Raw genomic sequence first — 22,814 nt, forward strand, 5'->3', positions numbered from 1 at the left:
GTCTCGAGCGAGTGCGCCTGCGCGCCGGACACTGCGCGCGCCTCCTTGCTGTCCTCGCACCGGCCGGCGGTCGGACAGTTCCTGCCGCTCTTCCTTCCCGGCTTCTCGGTTAGGCAGCGCTCCGGCGTGCGGCATGTCCCGGCGGCGGCACAGCGACGAGAACGACGGTGAGTGCCATCGGCCCTGCCGCCGAGGCCGCGCCCAGGCGGGAGCCGAGGTCCCGGGGGCTCGAGGGAAGGAATGGGAAGCCCTCCCCCACCCCACCCCGGGAGCGTTCGGGGAGCCACGGAGTGAAGGAGGGTGGCACAGCGGGAGTGTGGCCGGGCGACTTCTGGAAAGCCCTCGCTTCCCCCCACCCCAACTCCTTTAGTCGTCGGCCTGGTGGACCTCTCTAGTCTCTAAGGACTCTTCAGGATTTGGTCCTCAGAACCGTCCAGTAGGGAAGTATACCTGGGTCTGTGCGGCCGTCTCTTACGCACAGCGACAGGGACCACTAGTCTCAGTGGCTCGTTTTGACCCTCAAACTGCACCTGTAAAGGGCCCTCAGAAGGGAAAGAACAAAGCGGTGAGTGGAAGACCTGACGAATTGCAGTCTGAGCTCTGCTGTACCGGTCATGCGTTGGTCTGCCTTCTTTCAAACTGCAGGAAAAGAAATCTGTGTCTTATCCATACTCACGAGGTCACTAATAAGCAGATGCACGTTGTTACGTTAGATTTTGAACTGACTGCAAGCGCAGCGCATTTCCCTCGTGAAAGAGGAGTACTGGAAAACACACTGGAGAGCCCTTCGAGGTGTAGATCAGGGGTTCTCTATTCCATTTGGATCGTTGCGCTCCTAGGGATCATGATATTGCCACCATAGAAACCAAGGATAATTTTGCTAGTTAAAAACAGGAAAAAGGTGCTTACCTTACAGAAATCAGCGGAGAACACACATCCACCAGGAAAGAAACTAAGTAATTCTATTATATTATAGTGTAGCGCTATTTAAAAAGAGTGTGGTGTATTGGTTAAGAGGCCAAATCAGAGGATTTAAGTTCAAAGCTAGACCCTACCATTACTTCATGATCTTGCCCAGGTTTTATCGCCTCTGTAAACCTTAGTCTGTAATATAGAAGTATATTACATACCTCTTCTCAGTTTGTGAGGGTTAAATGAGGTAATACATGTGACATATCTCATGATGATATTTACTTATTTATCATCGGTTAATGCTTAAGAGGTGACAACCTTTGGCAGGTGTCAACGATGTAAGAAAAAATATGGAAGAAAAATTTTAATTTAATTTTCTTCACTAACATTTTCCTCACCTTGAATCTTGGGGCCTTTAGGAATATGAGCAGAATCACATGTGTTTAGTTTCATTTGAAAAAAAGTTTTTTAATGTGTGGTTTTTGTTTTTTTTTTTTTTTGAAAGAGAGAGAGCACGAGCGGGGGAGGGGCAGAGAGAGAATGAGACACAGAATCAGAAGCAGGCTCCAGGCTCCGAGCCATCAGTACAGAGCCTGACTTGGGGCTCAAACTCAGGAGCCTTGAGATCATGACCTGAGCCGAAGTCGGACGATTATTTGAATCATCCAGACGCGCCTCATGTTTTGAGTTTTAACAACGAAACATCAGATTTCTGCTAGAGAATAGCTTGAGAGGATATTCTAATCCGGCCTTATCTGACACCTAAGGGTCCAGAGCTTTAGTATAATAAACACGGAGACACAGCCTGCAGTGGCTTGACACCAGTGAAAGCAAGTCCGGGGCTGTCATCAGGACACAGGTATTACTCCGCTGCGTGCCTAGACTTTTTTGTCGTTGTTTAATACATGAGGCTTTTTGCATAACATACATACTGGGCACAGAAAATACAGCTTCCCTATGCTTGGAATTCGATTAATCGAAAACTAATGCTTGAAGTGATCGCTTGGGATTCAGGGAACTTTCAAGTCTTTTAAAGTTCTTCCCTCTTTCTTTGCTTTTCTCATACTTTCTTTTCTCCACTCTTCTCACTTCTAGGGCACCTTAAAGGGAAAGAAAATGTTTCCAGAGGGCAACCTGGAGAATTGAATGTGAATATGTACAAAAACAACTTTTGCTTTTGTTATTGTGATGGTAGCATACTTTTCTTGGGAGTTGGTTTCTTTTAATACCAGATGGCCAGTAAATCATGGTCCGTTCAGGTCTTGATGCAGGAACCTTAGAATAAATAATAGAAAGAAGTAACATGAGTTAATTAAACTTTATTCTGGTGAATAATTTAGTAGTAGGGGCAGTTCATAGTTCCTCTTGGATACCATACCGAATCTGAAACTTTTATGAATTGCCACAACTTGGGTAATGATCAGCTAGGGTTTACCCTAAACAGTGATCTGAATTTTTTAGTTAAGCTTCTACTGATTTTTTTAAAGATCTGAAATAGTAGATGCTTAAATGTTTGAGAAGACTATTTTAAAATAGGCTGAATTATAATAGTCCTGATTAAGTAGATATATCAGCATTTCTGGATTGTTGTCAGCTCTTATCAGTCACTGGCTGCCATGACTTTCCATGTGCTTGACGAGGTACGATCGTTTATTCAACAGAAATTACCAGTGCCAAGCACTGTCCTAACTACTGGCATGCAGTAGTGGACAACATAAATTTCCAGACAGAACACAGTCAAATAAAATAGAATGTGTCAAATGGTGTCGAGTGCTACAGAGAAAAGTAAAAGCAGGAAAAGGGGGTAGAGACTGTTGTTGAGGTGGAGTTGCTGTCTTATGTAGGTTGATCAGGTAAGGCCTCACTGAGAACGGCATCTGATCTGAAGACTTGCAGGAAGTAAGGGAGCAAACCAGATGGCTGTATGGGGAACCGTGAGTGCAGAGGACTTAAGGCTGGACCATTCCTGTCATGTTCACAGAAAGCAGGGAGGCCAGTGGTGCTGGAGCAGAGCTGGAGGAGTGAGGAGGGGCTGAGGGGGAGTCGTAGGAGCTAAGATAAGAGGTAGCAGAGGATCAGCTCATAAAGGGCAGTTTTAAAATTGTATCTCTTTGTTGCGGCTGGAGTGTCCAGGATCCAGGGAAACAAGTTAGGAGACTATACCAGTGAAGTTCAGCTGGAGTTCAGTTTATAAAGAAGGGAAGGGAAGTCCTAAATGGGAAATTAGTGTGTGTGGATACTGGTCCACACTAAATCTAACTCATTTCTTAGAATCTCTAACTCATTTCTAAGTTAAATGAAAAGCATTTAACTTTAACTAAATCTGCTAAATCTAACTCATTTCTTAGAATCTCTAAGAATGTCTCTGGAGCTTTGCAGTTATTACAGGATATGCATACAATAGCTGTTCAGTACATTGTTTATTTTGTTCTTCTAAGAAAATATTTATATTATCCATAATCTTTGCCAAAAAACCATATTAACTCCCTTTTCAGCTACTTAGAATTAGGTCCTTGTCTTGTAGACCGTGACTGCTTTTTTAACTTCACTACAGAAAAAAAATATAATTAAAAGTGAAGGGATTTGTTACTCCAAGGAAGAGTGTAGTTTGTATACAGGCTGGTGATCACCTCTGCTTTAAAGCTGCAAGATCAAGGTACTCTACTTTTTTCCCTTTTACCTGGTTGGTTTTGCGACTTTACTTTCTCTTTTACAGGTAGGTCTTTGTTTTCCTGCTTGTGGTTTTTATAGTAAGTAAAGATACAAGATGTAGTACAGTGTATCCTTATAAAGTTAGGATCACCTTACAGGGAAAAAAGTTACTGGTGTATGAAGATCCTGTCAAATGGGTTTTGGGTTTTTTTTATTTTATTATTTTTTTTAATGTGTGTTTATTTTTTCTGAAGGAGAGAGACAGAGCGTGAGCCTGGGAGGGGCAGAGAGAAAGGGAGACGCAGAATCTGAAATGGGCTCTAGGCTCTGAGCTGTCAGCACAGAGCCCAATGCAGGGCTCGAACTCAGGATCCCTGAGATCATAACCTGAGCTGAAGTCGGATGCTTTACTGACTGAGCCACCACCCAGGCGCCCCTCAAATGGGTTTTAATAAAGACCTGCGTCTTTCCTCTATACTAGCCAAGACTGTCAGAATGAAGTGGCAATATGTAACTTGAATCTATATTGTAAAACTTCTACATAGTTACACTTGATATAAAATCTATTCTTGCTTTGGGAGCTACCATGGATATGTTTTCTTGGGGGTATATGAGAACATTCAGCTAATTCCTCAAATTTTATCCTTAATGAGGGTGCTTTATTCTGTGTACCCAGGTTATCCTCTGAGTTCAATATCCTGGTACTGTCCATGAGTTCAGATGTGTCTGTAGTTTTACCACCCCCCACCTTCATATCCTCACATATCTCAGGTGAGAGTGGGGCGTATCTTCTTAATATGTTCTGCCTCTTCCCATTCTCTAAACAAAACTTGTCCTTTGATATAGTCAAAATGGGAAGAGAGAAAATAGGAGTTGCAGTTCAGGGAGGACTATGTATTTGTATTTTCTAGTTTTTCTTCAGAAATCTGCCTTCTCTCCCTACAGCATTATTTTCTCCTTTTCTAGGTTACCAGAGGGTCTGGGAATGTTGCTTTAAAGACGGGGGTATGATTCCAAATTAATTTGGGAACGAGCTAGCTGGATAGTTAATTTAGGGAGGATGTGGAAGGTGGGATGTGAGATAAAGGGTTGGCAGAGTAGATGGGCTAGAAGGAAGGGAATGGTAGTTAAAAGTTTTAAAAAACAATCATAAAAACCCAAAAAACTGCTCTTATTTGGCTAGTTTTTTAGCATCTGCATTTTCCCAACCTTACCAGAAATCTGGTTCTGAAGAACGCCATTAGTATATTCTGCTTTCTAGAACAGAGTTGCTCAGCATCAGCACTATTGACGTTTCAGGCTGGATTATTCTTTGTTGTTGGGAGTTGTCCTGTGCAATGTAATATGTTTAGCAGAATCCCTGGCTTCTACCCACTGGATGCCAGTAGCACTCCCCCAGTTGTGACAACTAAAAATGTCTCCAGAGATTTCCACGTGGCCCCTAGCGGGGACAAAATCTCACCCAGTTAAGAACCACTGCTCTAGAAGAAGGCTATTTTAGCATCCTGGCTGACAGCTTATATAAACATTGCATTGAAAATGCAGTTCTTTCAGTGAATAAATCCTGGAAACAGAAGACCTTTTTGTGAAAGTTGGTGGTGGAAGCTTTATAGATCCTATGCATACTTGAGAATCGAGGTCACTGATTCCACTGTATCACACATGTCCACTTTACATGAGCAGATATCTCTGGATATCTCAGCTGTCACATTGCATGCGTGTTACTTTTTTTTTATGGCATTATCCTCTCAAAACTATGTTCATTTGTTATTGAAGCCAGATCATAATGATAACTAAGAAGTCGGGGGGTCAAAGCACATAGTACTTTACCCTGTGGCCTTTTATAATATTTCCATCAGGTCCTGTCTGGATAGTAATAGATTGGTTTTGTGCACCTTGAGTTCAGGTGGCGCCTGAAGATCATTTCAGTCATTGGAGAGACTTTTAACACCAAGCTTAGAGTAGTCAGGTACTGTGTTTTATGACAATCACTATATATTTCAAGCCAGATGTTACAATGGCAAGTAAGTGATTATGAGTTCTGTAAAAATGGCTCAGTTTTGGCTCTACAAGTCTGGAGAAGATTGAAGTTATATTTAACTTACTCCTGGTAACCCTATATCCAGATTTCCATTATTAATGCAGATCCCCAGCACTGTTACAGACCATTGCTTCCTTGTCCACATGCTGCCCTGATAATCTAATTGGTGGAAGTCAAAATTGAATTACATTGGGAGACTGGCCAACGTTGTGTTTACCAACAACAACATGTTCTGTACTTAACACTATTCACTTCAAATTTTTAAGCCGTAGGTTATTCCACAAAAGGATACAAGGTATGCGTATTAAGGTTTTAAGCAAAATGGTAAGAGATGTTTAACAGTAACAGTCTGAAAAATAGTCCAATGTCTAAGATTGATTTGTAGTTTGTTCAGCCTGAATTCTTCAGCAACCAAAAGGACACCTAGATGATTGGTAATGATTTCAATGTGGTAGATCTTTTTTTTTTTTTTAAAGATTCTGTGAATGATAACCAGTTTTTGAACATAATAGAACAGTAGTTAAAAGTAGGAAATCATAAAACATATACTTTCCCCCACCAGTTATTTGATACAGTGCTCAGGACTTTTCTTTGAGTATGTGTCTGCTGATTGTAATTCCCATTATTTGGGAATACCCTAATGCTACATGTTCTACAGAACCAAAGCTATTATTAATTACAGAGTTGAAAGCTCGAACACTTGTAAAACTAGTGAGGAATCCTAATGTCTTATGCTCCCTTTCCTATGTTTTGACATTTTCCTTTTTTTCCCTGGTCTTTCCAAAGCATTCAACCTGGTTTTCATTATTAGAATAATGAATACTACTGGCACTAAGAGGCTTTAGGACCAAGCAACTGAAAATCAGTGAACAGTTCAGTTTAAAGAATGGGAGTAGCAGTACCTGAGTGGTCCAGAGAGTATTCTAACTACTGGTGGTTAGGATGTTGTAGGCACTGCTCCTGCCTATCACAGAAGTGGACAGGGCTGCTGCATTGCATAGCTCCATGGGGCACTGTTCACACAAAAGTGAACATAACTAATGCCTCTTGCAGTTATTATAGTGTCCCTGGGTATGGAGGTCTTTGGTGATTCTAGCCCAGTCTGAAAAATGATGGGTCAGTTAAGATCTTGTCCTGTGTGTAAAAAGTAGGGTTTCTGGTAGGAGAGAGATTAGAGCATTAAAAAAGTTAAATTTGTGATACTGGACTCATCACGTCATGTTAATTTTTTTACATTGTTGAAACAGGGGGACAGCCTCACAAAAGGAGAAAGACCTCTGATGCAAATGAAACTGAAGATCATTTGGAATCTTTAATATGCAAAGTAGGAGAAAAGGTATGTGCAACATAGGCACAGACTGTGAGGGGCTTATGGTTGTAGTTGACTTTGTTCGACTGATTTCTGCAGCTGAAACTTGGTGATCTTAGTTTTAGGCAATCTATATCCCAAAATAAATGTATATTAAAACCCTTGGGTACAGATAATTGATAGTTCAATGTAATTTTCATAGAATATGAATCTTGGAAGAGACCTTAAGGAAAAATCCTTTCAATGTATAAATGAAGAACCAAACAAGTCCTGGTTACTTGAGGTAATTTGCTGAGAGTCATATGTTAAGTGAATCAGTTACAGAGGTAAAAGAGAACCGATAATGTCCTCACATTTCTAATTCTGCTACCTTAGACTGCTTGCTTTTAAATTTTCATTCATTCTCTTTTTATGGATTTCTAAGAACAGTAACTACCCCAATTGATTTATAGTAAACCTGTCATAGTGCCTTTTACAGATAAGACTAACTTTTATTATGATCACTCAGAAAATTTTAACTAATTGCCGAGTATTTAACAGATATTTAATATGCTGTCCTCTACAGAGTGCCTGCTCTCTGGAGAGCAACCTAGAAGGCTTGGCAGGTGTTTTAGAAGCTGATCTTCCTAACTACAAGAGCAAGATCTTAAGGCTTCTTTGTACAGTGTATGTATGCAAAAGATTTGTGAGTCCAGGTGATAATGTATTATCTACTCTTAAATGCTTTGGGAGTGTTCAGAAGATGTGTTTATATTCCATGTATTTCATTAGCTTTCCTTCTAATGGGAAACTTATACAAATGGAATGACCTTTGGTGAACCTTAGCGATAAAAAGGACAAAATTGAGCATTTTCCTTAACATTTTGTTTCTTGGAACCTTATTATCATTTGAGTTGACTGTTTTCACATTCGGAGATTTTCTTTTAAGCATGTACACTTAAATATATACAATATATAGAGTTTGATTTATATATTAAAGTGGTAGTACTAAACAAATTTGGGAACTGGTCACTTGAGTGATAGTCCTTTTCAGAAGACTGAAGAAGTTTTGAAGCTATTAATGGACATACTCTTTCTTCGACTTAGGTTTGCCAGAACAAATATTATTTAATCTGTGAGTAAATTAAAATGGGAAAAGTGTTATATAGAATCATGAAACAGTCTCTCCCAGTGATGGAATTAATCCAGACTTTCTCAGATGGACCTTGATCACTATGAATTATATGCTCTGCAAAGTAGTAGTTATGACTTTTGGATAAAAGGGGTCTTTGTACTGTACATGAAGTTATAAATCATGAGGTATTTTAAAATTTCAAATATGAAGGTGACTTGTAAGTTACTATTTCAAATATTCTAATTAAATAATGCTACAGCTCATTTTTGAAATTTAAAAACGTACACGCAAATCAAAGTTACCAGTGGATTTCATTTTAACCTCATAAAGTACAAATAATTTGGGTTATAGTTTTTAAAAGAAATCCAGTTTATATTCAGGAAGACCTGTCCTTAGACTAAGAAATGACTAAGACAAATTAAAGTGCCTTCTGTTTTGGAAGCATTTTTTAGAATGGAGTAGATTTATGTTTAAACTGTGATGGAAACCATGGTTTTGGGGGTGGCGAGGAAGGTTACTATCAGTGCAAGTGTTTTTTGTTTTTTGTTTTTTGTTTTTTTAATCTAAATTGTCCCTTACACTCTGCTAGGCGCCTTGGGAAAACACAAACTGTGTATGAGAATTTGATCATGAGCTCCTTCCTGTTTGCTTTTCTTTTTTGAGATAATTTTAAAGGCTACCTAAATTAGGAAGCAACATTTGCTTTCTCCAAAGGTTTTTGACTGTAATCCTCTTCCTTGCTTTTCAAATAACTATAATGAAAATTAGCACACTTGGAGTAAGCAATCTGGGTTGTAAAGAAATTTTACTGTGTCCAAGTACCATGTTGACATTCAGCAATTTAACTGACAGGAACTTAGCTGAAAGTGGTGTTAGTTCTGAATATTTTCTAAGCAACTAGAATAGTGTTTCCGGAAGTAGAATTTTGGTCCTGTGACATTTGGTTAGCTAAGTTTAGAAATAGTGAGTGTTTCATCTCCCCCTTAATGATTCTGCGTTAAAGAAACTTGTTTCACCCAGCATTCACCAGATGTTTTACCATGGAAACATTTTCTGTAGGATTGCTTTTAGAGTCCACTAAAAATACATTGGAAGATAAACTGGTCTAGCATTAGTTACATTTATATTAGTTTGGTAAGTTTATAATTAAAATGTTTTACTTTCTTAAATCTTGGATTAACAAACCAGAGTTGAAATGAAAAATTGCAGGCATCATGTCTGCAACTCCTCTCAATATTTATGCCTTTTCTGAAGTAGTTTTAAAAACACAGCTCAAAGTTAATAAAATGATAAAAAAAATTTGCATAATGTGGAATTGAGCACCGTAACATAATGCTGTCGTTTTGGGGTTTTCTCGTTGTACTGGGTTCTCAAATCAGTGCACGTCTGTTACCTGAGAAGCTGACAATTTATACAACATTAGTTGGACTGCTGAATGCCAGGAATTACAATTTTGGTGGAGAGTTTGTAGAAGCTATGATTCGTCAACTTAAAGAATCATTGAAAGCAAACAATTACAATGAAGCTGTATATCTGGTAAGTTACTTTTTTAGTATATTACGACTTAGTGTTGGGATGGAGGGAGGAGGTGAGCTACAAGCAAGGAATTTATCCTTTCTCCTGAAATACAGTTCCTGCTCACCACAGTAGCTGCTCTTGTGAAACCATTCTCACTACAGGTACCATAGAGCTCGTTACCAACTCGGGTGACTTCTTTTCACTCTGAATCCTGGTTGACATTCCTGTAAGCTCATGCTGCTTTACGCTCTTTTCTTGTCTGGGTTTCTGCACCACCTCCTGCCGCCACCTACTGTCTATACCTCTGTCTCCTACTGGGTCATCTTCCCTTATGCTTTACATTTTGTGTTTCTCGGGATTCTGTCCTCATTTCACTTTTTTTTTTTTTTAACGTTTATTTATTTTTGAGACAGACAGAGTATGAACAGGGGAGGCTCAGAGAGAGAGGGAGACACAGAATCTGAAACAGGCTCCAGGCTCTGAGCTGTCAGCACAGAGCCCAACGCGGGGCTCGAACTCACGGACCGTAAGATCATGACCTGAGCCGAAGTTGGACGCTTAACCGACTGAGCCACCCAGGCACCCCTTCACTTTTTTTTAAACACACCTCTTGAAGCATTCTCATTCTCTTTTATAGCTTTGTAAACCATCTTTATTTTGGTGACACCACCCTCTTCCTGACAAGTTGGTGATCTGTATGTCCTGCTTCAGCCTTTCTTTTGAGCTCTGGCCTCGTGTTCCAAATACTACCTGGATAGCCCTGAGGTATCTTGCCTGGAAGTGCCTAAATGCATCATTCTGTCTTCAGCCCACGCACAGTGTCTGTTGTCTACTGCATAATGCATCTAGGGATGAGCATTAATGTTGGTCTTCCCTTTGCCCCCTCTCCTGTAAGCAGCCCCCAAGTCCCATCATTTCTGCCTCCTAAATTTTTATCTCATCTGTCCCTTTTCCTTTATCTGTAGGGCATCTGGCATAGTTCACACCTTCCTTCTCATACCATTTTTTTTCTTTTTTTTTCTTTTTTTTTTTTTTTTTTAAGTCAGCTCTATGCCCAGTGCAGGGCTTGAACTCATGACTCTAAGATCCAAAGTCTCATGCCTTACCAACTGAGCCAGCCAGGCACCCTCTTCCTCTTCATGTCTTAAAACAGCCTCTTAACTGATCCTTTTGAAGTTAGATTCTCTACCTTTTTCACTGTATCTTCAGGGTCACCAGTGGTCTTTCTGTAACTCTCCCTGCTTATGCTGGTTATGGATTACAAACCTCAGTTCCTTCCCATTCTCCACAGTGGAAGGTCTTAAACACCTGTGCACAAGATGGTTCATTGGGTTAGGAAAAGTAAATATTTATCTTAAATGGAAATGGAATTAATAAGCTTTAATAATATGTAATACATAGATTGACAGTGGGCCAGTATATATTATATATATCATGTGTAATATTTACATTACATATAGTTATGTTGGAAGCATGTGATCAAGTTCTTTAACTGAGTGTACACTACCAAAGAAGGTAGACACCAATCAGGCTGTGAGATTAAGTCCAGACTCCATAGCCTGACCTTTTCTGGTTGCCCCAATCTGTTTCTCTATCCTTGCCTCCCATACACCTTCCAGCTATATCACAATTACTTGCAGATCACTGAATACATCTTTTTGAACCCTTCTGCCTAGAATACTCTTGTTGCTCTCCACTTGAGGTATACTTCAATCATCCATTACGGCCAAGCCTAAATATTACCCCTTCTATGATGCTTTCCCCTCCACCCCCCCCCCCCCCATCACTGTTTCTAGAGCACTTTTTATTTACCTTTTAGTATAGGAGTTGTGCCTTCGGATTGACATTATGCTCGTCCCACTAGACTGTGAGCTCCCACACGACAGGGACTTTAAGAGTGCTTAGCAGTGGCACACAAAGGACACCCAACAAATATGTGTTTAGAAATTTTCATTTCTATAGTCCAGTGAAAATTTTTTCACAGAGAACAGAAAAGATTATAAGTTGAGGTAGCTATATTACAGTCTAGGTTCTTAGTGTAGCATGGAGTGGAAACCTATAAATGCACATTCCTGTCCATAATGTTTTTGCCACAAAAGCAGCCATAGACATCATATATGAGAGTACGGTGTTCCATTCAAGTTTATTTGTGGACACTGAAATTTAATTTCATATAAGTTGCATGAATCATAAAATATTCTTTTAGATTTTTTTTCAAGCCTTTAAATAATGAAAAACTATTCTTAGTTCCAGGCTGTGCACACGAAAAAAGGACAGCAGGCTATATTTGACCTTGAGGTTTAGCTTTTCAGACATGTGGTTTCAATCATCACAAGATTGCTTATTTTGTGATTATATTACATTTAGATTTAATAGAAATTGTTTTCCCTAACAGGTCCGTTTTTTATCTGATCTTGTGAATTGTCACGTCATTGCTGCCCCATCCATGGTTGCTATGTTTGAAAATTTTGTAAGTGTAACTCAGGAAGAAGATGTACCTCAGGTAAGAAAACCTGAATCTTGTCTGTATAGTACTAGGAATTTTTCACTGGTAACCCTTTAGTAATAAAAACTAAAAGATACCGGTAGGTTATCACACATTCTTAATATCTAGAAGTTAAGTCAACTGCCATAGTGATTGGTTCTCATGACATCTGTATGTTAATTTAAATGACTGTGTCTAATAAAACTAACACAGAAATGCTCTGATTGAGCCAGGTGTCTTACCTAAGCCCTATTAAATAGCCTCTATAGGATTTCATTCAAAATGAGTACAATAAGAATGAATATTAACCAGCACATATTTTAAGTTTGCCTTTTTAAAAATTCTTCAGGTGCGGCGGGATTGGTATGTGTATGCATTTCTGTCCTCTTTGCCCTGGGTTGGAAAGGAGTTGTATGAAAAGAAAGACGCAGAGATGGACCGCATCTTTGCCAACACTGAAAGCTATCTTAAGTAAGAGCACCTCTTAAAGTTCTTACTGATGTGATGTGTTATATTTTATCTGTTAGTAATAACCATGTCAGTTCCATTTCTCAAAAGATAACCTGTAGAGTTCCCTATGGCTTTCTCTAAGTAATCTCATTCCCTTACTGTTGTAATTTACGGAGACCTCAGAATAAACAAATACGTTTGCTTACTTTGCTGGTGCAAGGGGTTTGGTAACATAGCTCCTTTTAAGCTGCCTTTGTGTATGTTGGCAAAGGCATAAAATATCTTAACATTAGTGGTTCTCAAAACTTAGTGTGCATTAGAATCACCCATGATACTTAAATGTGCTCCAACCTAACGTTCAGACCTGCTGAATCACAATATCTGAGAGGTTTATTAGCACATACAATGTATTTATTTCATGTAAGTTAATCCTATACCAAATCCTTAAAACAGTGGCTCTTAACTTTCACCCAGCCCACATTTCTTGAGGAATAGGATACATTTCAGTTAAAAGTCTCATTCTTGGGCCCCTGGGTGGTTCAGTCAGTTAGGCATCCAACTCACAGTTCATGAGTTCAAGCCCTTCATTGGGCTGCACTCTGACAGCATGGAGCCAACTTGGGATTCATTCTCTTTCTCTCTCTCCCTCTCCGCCCCCCCCTTACCCCTCCCCTACTCCCTCTCTCAAAATAAACTTAAAAAAAAAAAAAGGCCTCATATCCTCCTATTACCCACTTATTCCAAGTGGATGTAAAAACTTGATTTGTCTTATTAGGTATAATACTAACAATAGGCATTGTTCATAAATTTAGGCTTAATTACCCAGCAGCGTGATAACGGTTTTGTGTCCCCTTATGTTTTTTCAGAATAATTTTGGCTTTTGGCTTTTGGTTTTTTAATTTTTTGTCACATTCATTTACTTTTGAGAGAGAGGAAGAGACAGAAGCATGAGCAGGAGAGGGGCAGAGAGAGGGAGACACAGAATCCGAAGCAAGCTCCGGGCTCTGAGCTGTCAGCACAGAGCGCGACACGGTTCTCGAACTCACCATGAGGTCATGACCTGAGCCGAGTCGGACACCAACCGACTGAGCTACCCAGGCGCCCCAGAATAATTTTAAGTTTCATTTTCTATCTATTAATAGGTAATTGACAGTTACAAAAAAACTAAAATAAACGTAAAGATAAAAATATGTTTTGTTGTTATATTAACCTACTTTTTTTTTTTTTTTTTTTTTAATTTCTGAGACAGAGCATGAGCAGGGGAGGGACAGAGAGAGAGGGAGACACAGAATCAGAAGCAGGCTCCAGGCTCTGAGCTGTCAGCACAGAGCCCAATGCGGGGCTCGAACTCACAAACCGTGAGATCATGACCTGAGCCGAAGTCAGTCACTCAACCGACTGAGCCACCCAGGCGCCCCTATACTAACCTACTTTTAAGTGATAAATTTTTTAAATGTTTTTATATTTTTGAAAGTTGTAGTGGCTTTCTTTTTAATGTAGATGTTTGCTGGGGCACCTGGCTGGCTCAGTCAGTAGAGCCTGCAACTCTTGATCTTGAGGTTGTAAGTTCAAGCCCCACATTGGGTATAGAGATTACTTTTCAAAACAATAAAATTTCTAAAATAAATAAATAAAATATAGGTGTTTGCAAAAGAATAAAAATGAAAGAATATGAATATTCTAGCGTTTGAGTGTATGTCCTTCCCCTTTTTTATACAAATAGTAGCCCAGTCTACACACACTGTTTTCAACTTGCTTTTTTTTTTTATTCCACCTAATATAACTTGGATTTGTTGCATAAAAGTGTATAGCTCTATGTCCTTCTTTTTAACAGCTGTATAATATTCCACTCTTTTAATGTACCATAATTTTTTTGATCCCTTATTGGTAGACATTTAGATTATTTCCAGTCTTTTGCTATTATAAATGTTTCAGTGAATATCCTTATGTATGTCTGTGTGTACATGTACAAATATATTTGTGGGAGGGGGTGAATTCTTAGAACTGGCTTTGCTGGGTTACAGTGCCTTAACAATTTTAATTTTGGTAGATTTAGTCAAATTGCCTTCCTAAGGGATTATACTCTTTTGTATCTCCTCTAAAAAGATTGTATCAGTTAGTCCCTTTACCAGCAAGGTCTGAAAGTTCAATCTGCCCACATTTTGACAATTTAATTACATTATCAGAATTTTTCATATCTGCTAATCTGATAGGTAAAAGTGTTATTTTACTGCTTTAATTTGCATTTATTAATTACAAAGCAGGTGAAATCTTTTCGTGCTGCTAAAAACCTAAGTGTACATTTTCATTTTTGTCTTTAGAAGACGCCAGAAGACTCATGTGCCCATGTTACAAGTGTGGACTGCTGAGAAACCGCATCCGCAAGAAGAGGTAAATTGATTTGCGCTCTCTCATCACGCAAGCACGGTCAGCTCTGGAGTGACGTATTCTGGATCATTCCACTTACATACCGTAGCTACTTTTCCACACTTCCTATCCAGGTCCAGCTCCTCATGGCCCTAGGTATATAGTGGATTTTTAAAAAGTGTTAGAATATAATTGAAGCATTTCCTCTTCTGTGGGATTCCAGATATCATAGAGTTGAGATCTTTTTTATTTAAATGATGTTTTTATTGAAAGTGTAAGTGGTAACAACCTCAGGCAGGTAGGCTTTATAAAGTAATTAAAGACAAGAAGCACTGTTCTTTGTACTATATTTAACTGCAAGCTAGCTTACTTTTGTATCCTGTATTTTAGAAGGTACTGACTTTTGGTTTATTCTAGTCAAAATGTTTTTTCCTATGACCTCCAAATATATATATTAATTATTAAAAATTAATCTGTCTTTAGTATTTAGATTGCCTGTGGGCCCAGATTCAGAAATTGAAAAAGGATCGTTGGCAGGAGCGGCACATCCTAAGACCTTATCTTGCCTTTGACAGCATCCTGTGTGAAGCCCTGCAGCACAACCTGCCTCCTTTCACACCACCGCCTCACACGGAAGATTCGGTGTACCCGATGCCAAGGGTCATCTTCAGAATGTTTGATTACACGGATGACCCCGAGGTGCGTTACCACCCGAGAGTTCCTGTCAGAGGGCCCGTGTTACATTGTACTTGTGGTTTAATCCTGTTTGAATCATGCCTGTGATACATGTTAATCTCAAGTGGTCCGTTATCTGAGAGGACCAACAGGAGTGAAGTTAATGGCTTAACTTAGTGAATGGTTTCTCTGCGTGTGCAAGCACTTCTCCTTAGCACGTGTAAATAGTGTGAGAGTGCAGTGCACATGTGAGTGTGGGTTCACCCGCCAGACTCATTTGAGTTTTAGTCCTGTTGTAGTCAGATCCCAGCTATGTGGTCATGGGTGAGTCAGTTTCCTCTCTTAGTTTCCTAATGGAATAATAATGGTATGCTCTAATAAAGTTTTAATGAGGAGTAAATTACTAACAAGTAAAATGCATAGGACAGATTGTGACACATGAGTGCTCAGTAATATTAGCTATTATTCTTAATAAGGCTGTTTTTCAAGAAAAATCCCCAGTTTTTGAGATTATCCATCTCACTCTAACCCTCACAGCTTGTCTTACTGTTCATATTATATAATTGTTTTTCAAAAATATTATAAAATATTTTTAATTTAAAAACCCTAAAGTTTAGTATAAGCTGACTATAGTTTTTAAATATACATATTCTTTATTATGAAGTCAAATTAGCAGCCATTACACTTTAACAGTTAAGAAAATATATAATTTTGATATGGACCTTTGGTATCAGAATTTACATTTTAACTATCCTTTATTTTATATATTTGGGTGACTGCTTTAATAGCTAAACAGCAAGCATGGTGATCACTGGGTTGGTTTTGGCTAAAGTACCATACTGTTGCTTAGAACATTCTAGTCAACAGAGAGCAGGATTTCTCAGCCTTGGCACAATTGACATTTGGGACTGGAGAATTTTTTCTGGTGCGGGGCTGTCCTGTGATCTGGAGGATGATTAGCAGCACCCCTGACCTCCACCAGCAGCATCTAGAGGGCAAATGTCAGGTGTGACAACCACAACAATCTCCACAGATTGCCAGGTGACCCCTGAAGGCAAAATTGCCCCCATTTGAGGGCCACAGGCATAAAAACCAGTATTACCACCTGAGGTCAAACTTCAGCTTTCTTTCTCCTGTCCTCTCTTTTCTGTCTGATAAATTGCTTCTGACCAGTGAAAATTTAGTATACGTGTAATCTATCTCAGAGTAGAAAATCGTCAGATAATCAGTTTCATATACAAAATTATCAGCTTGCTACCCACTTTGGTATATTTCATATATAGTGAAATGCTTTTAGTCAACATTATGTGATTGGAAATCTAATTTACCTTTAAGATGGCTAGAATGTTTGTGATTAGGCATTTGTTCATGCAAGGAGAACTACAACAGGACCTCAAAATTTGTTTTTCTTTTTTCCTTTTTTTTGTTTTTATAATTTTCGTTTAAGAGAGAGTGTGTGTGCCAGTGGGGGAGAGAGAGGGAGAGGGAGAGAGAGAATCTTCAGCAGGCTCCATGCTCAGTGGGGATGGAGCCTGATGCAGGGCTCAATCCCACGACCCTGGGATCATGACCTGAGCCAAAATCAAGAGTCAAGAGCTCAACTGACTGAGCCACCCAGGTGCCCCAAAATTTGTTTTTTTTAATTGATTGTGCCTCTGTATTTATATTTAATTTATAAGTACACTTCCTTAACATTTATACTTAATTGGTATTGCCTCCTTTGTATGCCCATTTTCCTTTGCCAGAAGAGCATATACCTATAAAATATTTTTTCCCCTCAAGATGAGGATTTTGTTTTGTCCTGGCCTTTGAAAAAAAATGTTTATTTTATTTTTTTTTTCAACGTTTATTTATTTTTGAGACAGAGCATGAACGGGGGAGGGGCAGAGAGAGAGGGAGACACAGAATCAGAAACAGGCTCCAGGCTCTGAGCCATCAGCCCAGAGCCCGACGCGGGGCTCGAACTCACGGATCACGAGATCGTGACCTGAGCCGAAGTCGGACACTTAATTGACTGAGCCACCCAGGCGCTCCAAAAATGTTTATTTTAAAAAATTAAAAATTAATAGAGATTAAAGGTCATTAAGAGTCTACAATAGTAAATAGTAAGTAAATAAATTCTTTGAACCTGTTTGCTATGCACATACTTTAAACAAATATCATGCAGGTAGTTTCCTAACCATTTTTTTGAACAATGTAGTATGTTTGTCTTTCTATGCATATATACCTTTTATGTCTATACAGTTTGAAATAGAATATTTCCTCTCCATATTTATTATGGAAGTTAATCCACTCATGGTTTAAAAAGTCAAACTATAGAGGCACCTGGGTGGCTCAGTTGGTTAAGTGTCTGACTTCAGTTCAGGTCATGGGTTCGAGCCCCACATTGGGCTCTGTGCTGACAGTTCTGAGCCTGGAGCCTGCTTTGGATTCTGTGTCTCCCTCTCTCTCTGCTCCTCTCCCACTTCTCTCTCTCTCTCTCTCTCTCAAAAATAAACATTGAAACATTTTTTTAAAAAATCAAACTGTATGGAGCTAATAATACAGATTCTTTGGCTTGAGATGGGTGATGGTAGCCTGGTGTCGGGTGCTAGAAGAAACGCTGCAGCTGGCACTCATTGTATTGTAGTGAACATGACAGTGAGATTTGCTGAAATAGTTTTCACACTTCTGAACTTTTAAAATCCTCAGCACCCAGTATAGTGTGTGGAACAGAATAACCTCTGGAATATTTGTTGGATAAATGAAAGTAAGTATCTTTTTCTAGGCTTGCAGTATATATACATTTGCTTTTCTTCTCAGGGTCCTGTAATGCCAGGGAGCCATTCAGTTGAAAGATTTGTAATAGAAGAGAATCTTCACTGCATCATTAAGTCCCACTGGAAGGAAAGGAAGACTTGGTAAGATTGTTTTCATGGTAACTTTTAGAGTGGAGAAAAAGTAGCAAGTTTGATTTGGTAAGAGCAAAATGTATATAAAGAGTGTAAGAAAATCTTCCTCTTTCTGATGCTCTGTCCTTTTAAAAAATAAAACCAATCTCTGAGAAGACTTCTTTGCTTTCTCAAGGCCCTTCACACTCAAATAGTCGTTGTCCAGATGCTTTAAGGTTCTATAGTGCTTTGTAGTGATGTGCACATGATGTTGGCTTTTTTGTGTGGGTGTTTGCCGAAGGCTATGGACAAATTAACATGAATGACCAACTGGTTTTGGTGTGAATGTTATGGGAATAAATGAATATTAATAGTTTTCTAGCACTTAGATATCAGGCTTTGGAAAAGTTTTGTTTTAGTATTTCCTTAAGCCTTGGAAAGTTTCGGTTTAGATTGTAAGATGGAAAGGAAGATAGTGTTTTGGGAGTCATCTGCTCAGAAATCTTGTAGTAGATCCTAATATGATCTTAGTATTATTGCTTATACTTCTTTTTTCTTTGAAGGAGTTAAACAAAGTAATTTGTTCTATATTTAAGTGAAGTACCTGAAATGTGGAGCATTTCAGAAAAGATTTCTTTCCCTTGTATCTGAACACTGCTTTTGCAACTGCTTATTTGATTTTTCATGTATCTTTGTGTACTTACTAACTTCAGTTACATTGTTTATAGTGCTGCACAGCTGGTGAGCTATCCAGGGAAGAACAAGATCCCCTTGAACTACCACATAGTTGAGGTATGCATTCCACGTGGAGCATGTGTCTAAGTTTCTGAATCTTTCTGCTGATTTTAGAGTGTAATTGAGTCTTGGTTTTTTTTTTTCTTGCAACTTGTCAGACCCTATAAATTAACATAGGAGTGAGGAAAATGCTTTTGGTTTTGGTGTTCTGTTAGCCATGTTAGTAAAGAGAAAAGAGGAGGTTGAGACCAGTAGCCAAATGGAATTTTGAGTTGCCCATAAATTATTTATATAGTATGTCTTTATTCATGGATAGTTATCATAGATAATGTTGTTACCTCCAGTCCTGTCAGTACATTGTCCACTTACCAGATGTATAATTGGCTTGAATAATTTAAAATATTGTATTACTTTACGCAGATGTCCTATCCTTAACTGATGTCTATCTGGCCTCTTATTACTAGCAGACCTCTAACAAGTATATTATTCTCTGTATGACAAGGTACAGATAAGTATGAATCTTTGTGTATTCCTAGAAAACAAAAGAGCCAATTGTTTTTGGAAGTAGGAAGAATAAATAATGCTTTTGACCCCATATTAAGTCATACAGAAGGGCGATAGTAGTAAAGTTGAACACCTCGTAGAGACTCATGTTCTGAAAAAGAGTGTTTTCACTTGACACATGAGTCAGACTGTCCATTGCATTATTCCTTCATTTAAAATACTCATGTGATGTATTATTTAAGATACACTTTTTATTCATACTGCACTTATGTGCTTTCTTGAAAATACTGCATCTGTCCTCTCTTTATAAAACTTGAGAGTATGTTTAGGCTATGAACTTGACTCATTGATGTGTCAATTGAAATGCAAAACATAAATAAGTTAGGCTATGAACTTGACTCATTGACCTGTCAATTGAAATTTCAAATCTAAAAAATGTGTGAAAAATAATCAGAATGAAGTATAGAAGTATGGGAGATGGGGGTGAGAAGAAAGACGCAGACCAAGCTGTAGAATTCTAGGTAGGTGCTCCACAAATTATACAGGGAGGGCAGAAACAAGTTTCTGAGCAACAGTCATGGCAAAGAAATCTTGGGCTACCAAAGAGATTTCTGGGCACCAATTTTATTTTATTTTATTTTGTTCATTTTAATGTTTATTTTTGAGAGCGAGAGAGAGAAAAACAGTGTGAGTGGGGGAGGGGCAGAGAGAGAGGGAGACACAGAATCTGAAGCAGGCTCCAGGCTCCGAGCTGTCAGCACAGAGCCCGATGCAGGGCTCGAACCCACGGGCCGTGAGATCATGACCTGAGCCGAAGTCGGACGCCCAACCGACTGAGCCACCCAGGCGCCCCTGAGCACCAATTTTACAATGTAGCAGCCTGGAATGACTTGATTGTTTTCTGTTCCTATCCTCAAGAGTCTACTAAGGGTTTTTACTACTTACAAGAATGAGACCCTGGTGGATCTGTGAGTGCTGCACAAATCAACTCCAATACTTCCAGAGTTGGAGTTAATTGCATGGATATTCTTATTTAATTGAGATGCAATTTTTATTATAGTATTCAGTTATAGTTCTTCATGTTTTAAAGAACATTATTTTAAATATTAAAAAGTAATTCTTCTTTCATTAGAAAGGCCATGGAGTTAGAGTTTACATTTAGAATGTTGAGGTCTTTCTGATAGAAGTGCGTAGATACCTGTGGAATTGAATTCTGACTCATGATTCTTTTATAGGTGATCTTTGCAGAGCTGTTTCAGCTCCCGGCACCCCCTCACATTGATGTGATGTATACCACACTGCTCATCGAGCTGTGCAAGCTTCAGCCTGGTTCGCTACCCCAAGTTGTATCCTTTCTGTGGTTTGTAAACTTACTCTCTTTGGCCTGGCTTTAAAAGATTATTAAATATTTCTTACTGTGGGTTTAAATCACTTCATGAAAAATTTGGCATTTCTTCAAAAATTAAGCATACGTGTATCATTCAATCCAGCCATTCCACTCTTAGGTATTTACCTAAGGGAAATGGAAGCACGTTTCTCTACAAAGACTTGGGCGTTAATATTCATTGAAACTTTATTTGCAATAACCTAAAATGAGACAATTCAAATATCAGCACATGAATGTATATACAAATATGTCCTATCTATACAATGGAATACGACTCAGTAATAAAAAGGAACAAATTTTTGGTGCAGGCAATTTGAATAAATTAGAAAATATTTATGCTGAATAAGAGATACCAAACAAAAATTTATACTATATGATTCCATTTACACAAAATTACTAGAAAAGTAATCCAGTGATAGCTGACGAATATTTGCTTGCAACATGGGGGAAGAGGGGAAGAAGAGGCTATAGGGGAGTGTGGGGAAATTTTGGAGGTGATGTCAATTTTCTCTGTCTTTATTTCCTGGGTGTATATAGGTCAGATTTATTGTACGTCATTGATAACTCTAGAGCAGTTTTTTAAAAATCAGTTACATTAAAAAGATACTCAATATTATCAGTCATTATACAGACTTCTAAGAAATGTTATTTTTTATCACAACTTATTTCGAAGGAGGATGAGGAATAGTTTTCCTTATCCTCGAATTCACAGCTTGCACAGGCTACTGAAATGTTATACATGCGTTTGGACACGATGAATACTACGTGTGTAGACAGGTATAGTAATTGCCTTAGTTCTTTACTGATTGTTAGCAGCTCTGCTCCCTGTACTTTATACAAGAATTTGATCAGCAAAACATTTGCCTTCTTAAGAGTTTCTAAGTTGATTTTTCTTTCTCGCCTTCTCAAGATAATCCTTTGTATAATAATAAAACTCATAGTTGTGACATTACATTTTCTAGTCCAACTTTCAATATGAAATAATGACAGTACTGAGGTTTTCTTTAATTTCATTCATTGTTCATTTGTTTGGTGCTTTGGTATAGCTCTACTTTTTCTTCTGTAACTGGGTATGTAACTTTTAAAATCGGCTTTATGCCAACTAATTCCTATGCAGGAGCAGAATCTAATACGGTGTATCATGTATCAATATATGTTATATATGTATTTTTGTTTGTTAATACTATCTGCTTTTAAAATAATTAGCTTCTAGATAACTACAGCTTGAAGACTCAGTTTATACAAAAGATCATATTGGATTTTTAGAGGTGTGGTAATTACATGCCCACTGTCTCCTTTTTGGGGAGGCTTTTGGGGAGTACCAGGCTTTATCAGCTGGTACTCTTTCTTACCTCTTTTGGTCCCCCAAATGAGATGGGGACAGGTACTGAACATTTCTCCAATTTCCACAATCTTTTTTTTTATTTTTCTTTTTCAAAGGAGTGATTTTTTTAAAATACTTTTTGAGAGCGCAAGTGAGCAAGGGGCAGAGAGAGAGGGAGAGAGAGTGCGGAGCCCAAAGCAGGGCTTGAGCTCACCTGATGCAGGGCTCAGACTCAAGAACCATGTGATCATGACCTAAGCTGAAGTCAGATGCTTAACCAGCTGTGCCATCCAGGAGCCCCTCCATGATCTCTCATGTCATTGTTCAGATTCCATTTCTGAAAATTATTAGTAAGGACTATTCTGTGTCAGACCTATTATCTTGAGTAATTTCAGTGATTGAAGTTACAGATTTCATCTGTAATTTCATGGATTACAGATCCATGAAGGACATGCTTTAAGAAAGTGTCTT

The 22,814-nt window shown here is 38.6% G+C and overlaps 1 protein-coding gene across 2 annotated transcripts in view; it reads left to right on the forward strand.

Annotated features, from left to right (window-relative positions):
* The first annotated feature begins 39 nt into the window (after positions 1 to 39).
* The window catches only part of NCBP1 (nuclear cap binding protein subunit 1), a 38,004-nt gene continuing 15,229 nt past the window's right edge, over positions 40 to 22,814 (forward strand). The window contains exons 1-12 of one of the 2 annotated variants that reach the window (XM_043567456.1): positions 40 to 167; positions 6,853 to 6,941; positions 7,480 to 7,580; positions 9,408 to 9,564; positions 11,942 to 12,049; positions 12,381 to 12,502; positions 14,803 to 14,872; positions 15,332 to 15,547; positions 18,326 to 18,423; positions 19,122 to 19,185; positions 20,868 to 20,978; positions 21,732 to 21,796. In XM_043567456.1, the coding sequence (XP_043423391.1) occupies positions 134 to 167; positions 6,853 to 6,941; positions 7,480 to 7,580; positions 9,408 to 9,564; positions 11,942 to 12,049; positions 12,381 to 12,502; positions 14,803 to 14,872; positions 15,332 to 15,547; positions 18,326 to 18,423; positions 19,122 to 19,185; positions 20,868 to 20,978; positions 21,732 to 21,796 (1,235 nt within the window). In that variant the 5' untranslated portion in view covers positions 40 to 133. Of the gene's footprint in view, positions 168 to 6,852; positions 6,942 to 7,479; positions 7,581 to 9,407; positions 9,565 to 11,935; positions 12,050 to 12,380; positions 12,503 to 14,802; positions 14,873 to 15,331; positions 15,548 to 18,325; positions 18,424 to 19,121; positions 19,186 to 20,867; positions 20,979 to 21,731; positions 21,797 to 22,814 lie in introns of those variants that run through there. The other variant, XM_043567457.1, reaches the window with a different exon arrangement.

The sequence above is a fragment of the Prionailurus bengalensis genome, chromosome D4 (genome assembly GCF_016509475.1).
Source record: "Prionailurus bengalensis isolate Pbe53 chromosome D4, Fcat_Pben_1.1_paternal_pri, whole genome shotgun sequence".
Lineage (NCBI taxonomy): Eukaryota > Metazoa > Chordata > Mammalia > Carnivora > Felidae > Prionailurus > Prionailurus bengalensis.